Source organism: Epargyreus clarus, unplaced genomic scaffold, assembly GCF_041222505.1.
Source record: "Epargyreus clarus isolate Ecla_fem2 unplaced genomic scaffold, WU_Ecla_fem_2.2 ptg000022l, whole genome shotgun sequence".
Classification (NCBI taxonomy): domain Eukaryota; kingdom Metazoa; phylum Arthropoda; class Insecta; order Lepidoptera; family Hesperiidae; genus Epargyreus; species Epargyreus clarus.
The window spans coordinates 726,845-734,049 of record NW_027332229.1 but is presented as its reverse complement, the minus strand read 5'-3'; the positions used below and the strand labels follow the sequence as shown (position 1 = coordinate 734,049).

The following is a 7,205-nucleotide window of genomic DNA, read 5'->3' as shown; positions in this document are numbered from 1 at the left end:
TATATAATTAAGCAAAGATATATTATGCCATTTTTATGTTATTTTGTATTGATGTTGATTTTAAATCAAATTGTAATAAATATATGAAACGTTGTATTGTGTTTTATTTTTCTTGGTTTCCCTGACGAAGTAGTTATACAATTATACAGTTAAAACTAGCTGACCTATTATCTGCACGGCGTTTAGCACCCTCGCTGCGCTCAGGCACTAACTTCACGCCGTGCAAAAATAGGCTACTTTGGCCACGCGTATCGTAATGTACTTATCGATCTCTTTTTATAGTCAATGGAAAACAGTTTTGCATAACGAGCGCCGAGTAAAAGTAAAATATTGTCGACTGCAACCATTCTAATAATAGCCAGCCCTAATTTTGTTATATTTAATTTATTAATATAATTGCTCGTTCTAAAAATAAGTTATTGACACAAAAAAATATAATAATATGAAAATATTTGTTTCGAAAATCTACATTCATCTACGATTGAATAGCGTTAAAACACAAAATACAGGTCTGTGGTTAAAACCAACACGATAAAAGTAGGCTGTAAAGTTCATATTAAGAATTTATAGTCTATGGATTATTCGAGCTATTTTTGGAATTTCAAGGAAACATAATTGGTAACCATGGTTACGTAGTCAAACAACTGACAATCGTAAACAAAATATTTATATTGTCAAATGTCAAGAGACTAGCTATATAAAAGGTATTCCGTTAACATTCTTAGCTAAGGTTTTAGATAAACTAACGAATAGAAATGTCTTCATTAAGCGGTTATGATAGCGAGGTAGCAGGATTCGACAGTATTGCGCAGAACAAAAGGTCTGAAGCATGTTCTTCGACCCAAACAACTGAGTTCAGCGAATGCGGAGTAGCTTCTCAGACCAACTCATCTAAGGATATCGGTTGCATGGTCAATGCTGAGGACTTAAACGCAGAGGATGACATTTTAAGAGAGTACCCACCACCAGGTTTGAATGAATTCCTCAGAAAAGTGGTCCCGTCTATGATGGAGCAGTTAGATCAAAACGACAAAGAGTTACTTTATAATTCGTCTGATTCTGATGAAGAAGAGATCCTCTCAGCGAAGCTATTACAAGAAATTAAGCTGAAGAGTGATGGCTTAGGGGCTGGCGACCATCACACTTCGATTCTGGGGATAACATGGAGCAGCGCCGGCAACTCTTTTGCCGTATCTATCGGGCAGTCGCAACACGAGACTTGGTGCGACAACCCTGGACTCATCCAGGTGTTTACGCTGAAACGCAGCGAAGGAGACAAGTTCGTCCATGAGATGGACATTTCTGAGAAGAACTGTATAACGGTTCTGAAGTACCATCCTACCGTGTCAGCTTTATTAGCGTATGGTACAACGTCTGGTGAGGTCGTTCTTTGCGACCTTCGCAATGGTTTGGAAGAAGGAATGCAGCTAGCTTCGCCGTCAGATTGCCACGGCTCCCGCCGTGTCTCTGCTCTCCAATGGGCTGATTCTCGTCTTGCTAACATATTTCTTCTAATGCAAATCAATAATAAAGGGAAACGGCGTGGTGCTTCAGACCAAATCCTCTGCTCTGCTGGCAGCGACGGCACGCTCAACGTGTGGCAAGTTAATGCTAATTTGAAAGTTTTTGAGAATGTAATTTCGTATAATATTAACGGTTCCAAGAAAGTACCGCCCCCAGATTTAAGCTGTTTTGACTTTGTCAAGAACCATCCTCTCCGCCCGGCAGATGAGAAGCTTTTTAACGAAGAAATATTTGTCGTTGGGACAAAGTCCGGCAAATTGTATTTGTGTAAAATTAAAGATTACGATCATGATATGGATCCAGTGTATGAAGTACTGGAAGGGCATTCCACTTGTGTTTTGGACGTGGCTTTCGGCTTCCAGAAGCCTAGTATCTTCGTGTCCATCTCTATGGACTCGGAACTACGTGTTTATGATATTAAACAGTCTGGACCCTTAAAGGCGGGTGGCATTTGTTTATTTTTTCATTTCACTCACCATTTTCTTAATCGAATAGATATAAAGTAGTGATAGTGGTTGAAACTATGCGTCTCAATCGGCGGGTCCGAGGTTCAAACGCACCAGGCACGTATGCTTATGCAAAGCAAACATTATTAGAAATTAATTACCACATAACTAAGGAAAATATAGTGAGGAAACCTATACGCCTGAGAGTTCTATAAAAAGTTCTCAAGGTGTCTAAACTCTACCAATATTTAAAGATTTTAAAATACAATTTCTACACAAATACCTACAATTTGTAATAAACATAATATTTGTGTAACAAAAATATTTGCATACATCTGAGCTTGTATAGGTGCCGTGGCGTATTCAGACTTCAGAAATTACATAAAAATAACATTTAACTATTCGTATGGTTGGATTTAAACTAATTTATGTCCCCTACATATTTCCAGGTGATATGCTTGGACATACCTATATCGTGCCTGGGCTGGCTGCAGTACCCCTGCGTGGTGGTGGGTCTGGCGCGGGCGGAGCGCCAGCTGCTGAAGGTGTACAACGTGGCGAGCGGTCGCGAGGTGCCCGCGGATGGGTTCGATGGTGACGGGACCATTACTTGCCTTGCCGTCAACCATAGCGGGTTAGTTTATTTATTGACAAAAGGATATCTCCCGCTCGGGTAAGTGATTCTACTAGATGAGCGGCAATGTTGCGGTTATACTGCCCGGATAAGTAATTTTACTAGGTGAGCGGCAGTATTGCAATTTAGTACATTTCGGAGCAATAGTGTGATTCGTTATTGTGTGGCATCATTTCTTATAGAGATATAAAATGGCGAAATAATTTATTTACTACATAAACAAAAATAATAGTGGTATAAAAAGCGACCGCATTCACTTGATGGATTATGTAAGAAACTACAATTACTTAGGTAATCTTAACATTTACTAAATTCAAGGAAAGGAACTAGGAACTACGTGATCATCTCTGGTGGCCTTGCATGCTCGGGTTGACCATCAATAATACGTTCCTCTACTGTTTCGTGTTGTAACAGCGTGTTGCAAAATGTTCCTGTCCTCCACCAGTTTTAATAGAGCCATACCAACAGTGAGAGATGAAAATAAGTAGTTGCCATTTTATTTAACTTTACTTTGAGGTATGTATGTCTCGGCGTACCTAGTCGGAGTTTTCCTCTGACAGTGCCAAAAAGTGTTAAAAAATGTGGCAAATTAATTATTTTGTTGGTAAGCATTTAAGATTTCTTTATTAAATGACTGTTTTTGTCAGCAAACAAAATTATGATTATGAGTACTTTATGGTTTACCTAATATTGTAAGAAATATTGTTTCTTTTAGTCAAGAAACAAAATTTAGAGTAGGTAGGTATTTTACGTGACTTTACGGTTTACCTAATATGAGGCTGTTAGAACCAGAGTAGCCTAACTATAGTCTGATTCATAATTAGGTGTCCAAAATGTAAACAAAGGTGTTGACCTATCAAGAAAATACGTTAGAAATGGTAGTTTCTTATTTTTGTCGATATTAAAGTAATACAACAATAATAAAATAATAATCTAAATAAATTAAGATTAATTCACATTTTCTAATATTTATATCACCTCAATTTCATCCCATACAGTAATAATAATAAAAAACAAAGTTTATGGTAGAAAATTAAAATGTGATAATGGTAACACAATCGGAATCCAAGACATTTCTTGTGCTGTCATTTTTAAGTTTCGTAACTGATATTATTCATTTTCGTGATTGTGATCGAATTTGAATGTTTTCTCGTTTACATAACGTATTTGTTAAATTGTGTATATTGGTTAAATTTTCGTTTTTGTTGAGTTTGTTAAAGTTTGTGTTTCTTGTTAATTTTGACAGTGACATTTCTTTGTTTACATTTTGGACACCTAATTATGAATCAGACTATACAAAATACGATTTAGAATATAGAGAAAAGTAAAAGTATATAGTCCGCTCTGAAGTTATTGCGAGGAGGTGTAGTCATACAAATTATGGCGAGGTGATTCATTTCTATATTCAGAGCGGACTAGCAGTTTTACGCAGACTATACAACATTTTTAAATTACGAAAATACAGATAGGTCAAAAATCATTAAAATGCAGTTAGACCACTCTAGTTCTAGCAACCTATAGTATAACCTATAGTTCTAGCATATTGCAATAATTTTCATCGTCAGCTGGTGTCGCGTGGCGGGCGGCGCGGCGGGCGGCGCGCTGCGCGTGTGGGCGCTGCCGGCGCGGAGACACGCGGCCGTAGATGACACTTATGTTGCTTAGATATGTTGTTGTTGTTGTTTGTTTTATTTAGGATTGTTTTTACTTTAAAAGCGGTAAAATACTATCGAATCGCCACACTCTTTATATTTTCTATGATGACATTATGACCGTGTCGCGCCGAATATTAACGTAATTGTAATCATAGAAAGATATATAGATTTGGATTAATCTAACAAGGGGTCGTTCAAGTATTACGTAACGCAATTTGGGGGGGAAGGGGGGTCTTGTGAAACGTTACGATGCGTTACAGGGGCGGGAGGGGGTCTTCCGTAATACACGTTACGTAACATTTTTTTTTTTAAAAATAGGGAATTAAAACTCCTAAATTGGCAACCCTTTTCAATTACGTTTTTCGGGAAATCCCTTGAATGAGCTGGTTCAGCCGAACTAAGTCCTGAGTATTCTGAGTGACACATTTGACATTTCATACTTAATTCGCATCGAGTATCTGTTTGATCCGACAGCGACTAGGTGTAGTTAAAAAGGACAAGTATATTTTTGCCTGCCCATGAGTTTATGTTTTATTAGTTTTTACTCTTATTCGCATTAAAAATCTCTTGTTTTATTTCTTAGTATTATAAAGTAAATATGTAAGTAAAAGTATCCCAAGGATAAAATCTATAACATAACTTTTTAGAGAGTTTAGGGAAAAAATGACACTTGAGTGTTACGTAACGTTAGGGGGGGGGGGGGGTATAGAAAAACGTTACGGTGCGTTACAAGGGGGGGAGGGGGGTTCAAAAATCTTCAAAAATTGCGTTACGTAATACTTGAACGGCCCCCAAGCGTTGCGTTTCATTTGCTACAGCTGATGAACACGAAGCGGTAGGACGCTACAACGCCTAGATTTTGCCGCTTTGGTAGATAATCCACGTAGCAACAGTAGGACGTACGGTAGCGGACTATAAATAAAAAATGATATAATACATAAAAAAGCCTCCCGGCTTTGTTTTGCGGGTTGCAAGCCCAGCGTGAGTGCAATGCGGCGTCGTTTTGTGGCGTTTCAATAGTATTTTCCCAACTTAGCCTTATTTTACTTGGGTTTTTAGAACGAAGCGAATGTCGCTTTAATATTGGAACGAATGAATTAAGTTGACTGAATAAAGATATTTATGAACTAAGTTCATGCAATAAAAAACAAATATAGGAATAATTAGAGAGAGTATATATTTATGTAACTTGTTTTAATTAAATGTGGTACATTTATGTCTGTCTTGTTATTTAATAAACCTTTCTAAATCAGCAATCATAAATAAAGTCGTCAATTTTAAATTCATGGAAACGATCTTTTTAGTTCCAAAGAAAACGACCCGAGCCAGTCAGTCAATTGATGTCAAGTTGCTATATCAACGATCCTTCACCATCTACCCGCCACATCTCGCTACCTAAAGTAGTCGTAGAGCTAAAGCTGAGCTAATAAAAGCTAATGTTAACCTTTTTGTATGCCACTACCGTAGATTAAAGTTTTACGCCCGCTAGTAATAATTAGTAAATGCCAGGCAAAAGAGCAGATTGTAATTTGAAAATGTTTTTTTATGAAATTGTCAATTATTGATCCTTTGTAAAAAAATTGGTGAAAATCGCACTTCTGTCTTATTTACTAATGTTCTCACTACTCAGCTAAAAGAGTGTAAACAATACCGCTAGTCTCTTCAGATTTAGCATCTCTTATGAAGGCACGCGGTTCATGGGTACAAGGCCGAAGAGTTACATTATTCCGTGGAAAAAAAACACTACGCACTCGCACTTGATCTTTACTTTATAATTGACTTTACTATTAAAGCACCCGAACGTTGCATCGAGCGTGAGACGCGTGCGCATGGGTCGGTTGCGATCGAACTGCCAGTAAAACTAGCCGTCCCTCCATTGCTCGTGTTACATCATGACGTCATAATGGTTCGATATTCGTTAAAAAGAGTAGTGGTAGAAAATCACATCTACGAAACTACATACCTATACTAAGACGATATCACAATTTTTATGACGTCCGTCAACTTCATTAATTTTGTTTGTTGATTTATATTATGGTACAGGATCCCTAGTATAGTTTTCATCATTTATTAATAACAAGCTGATTTTTCGTGAGTAGCTTCGTTTTGACAAGACGCCCAACATTTTTCCTTACAGCAATGTTGGTAAATGGTAGCTTGATGGGGCAGCAAGGATAAAATATGTTGACCGGACGAATTCTAAAAATTTATTACTAACCAAATTTTTCTTTGTTAATTATCAAGATAATTATTTAAATAACGTGAAAAAATATTTGTCCTACAAAATATAAGGTTTTTATTAAGGCGTCCCCCCTCTCCAACATGTATCATAAACAAGGCCATGAAAAATAATTACTAACCAGCTGATTTTTTTTTTATTGGCTGTCTACCATTTACATAGTCTACCATGCACATTGTCCTACAAATTGCATGGTATGTCATCTCGGACCTACGCTGAAAAGATGTTAATTCCGCAGGATTTTTTTTTTTATTAGTAACTGTAGGACAAAGGTATCATGTGATAGGATAATATAATTTTTATCTAAATAAAACAATGTCCTACAAAAAAAAGGGTAACTTTTATTAATCCTACAAGATTTGTAATTTAACTATAATATAATATAAATAAACTATAAAACTGGCGGACTGGAATAACGTACTTCGCAATTTGTAGGACAATGTGGGTAGTAAGCTGTGTAAATGTTAGACAGCTAATAAAAAAAAAATCAGCTGGTTAGTAATTATTTTTCATGACCTTGTTTATGATACATGTTGGAGAGGGGGGACGCCTTAAAAAAAACCTTATATTTTGTAGGACAAATATTTTTTCACGTTATTTAGATAATTGTCTCGATAATTAATAAAAAAAAATTCGGTTAGTAATATTTTTTTTTTGATTCGTCAAATCAACATATTTCATCCCTATTATTTTAGTTATAAACCACA

The 7,205-nt window shown here is 36.5% G+C and overlaps 1 protein-coding gene across 1 annotated transcript; it reads left to right on the top strand.

Annotated features, from left to right (window-relative positions):
• The first annotated feature begins 640 nt into the window (after positions 1-640).
• On the top strand, positions 641-4,440 carry LOC140751383 (uncharacterized). The gene is made up of 3 exons (XM_073085289.1): positions 641-1,964; positions 2,420-2,604; positions 4,170-4,440. Exons 1-3 carry the CDS (start codon positions 756-758, stop codon positions 4,267-4,269), a joined length of 1,494 nt encoding a protein of 497 aa, XP_072941390.1. The 5' UTR covers positions 641-755; the 3' UTR covers positions 4,270-4,440.
• Positions 4,441-7,205: the final 2,765 nt, after the last annotated feature.

Excerpts from the sequence above, each read along its gene's own strand:
- LOC140751383 (XM_073085289.1), top strand. The coding sequence starts at position 756 with ATGTCTTCATTAAGCGGTTATGATAGCGAGGTAGCAGGATTCGACAGT. Across the intron at positions 1,965-2,419 it reads AACAGTCTGGACCCTTAAAG|GTGATATGCTTGGACATACC; the intron begins GCGGGTGGCATT and ends ACATATTTCCAG. Across the intron at positions 2,605-4,169 it reads CTTGCCGTCAACCATAGCGG|CTGGTGTCGCGTGGCGGGCG; the intron begins GTTAGTTTATTT and ends TTTCATCGTCAG.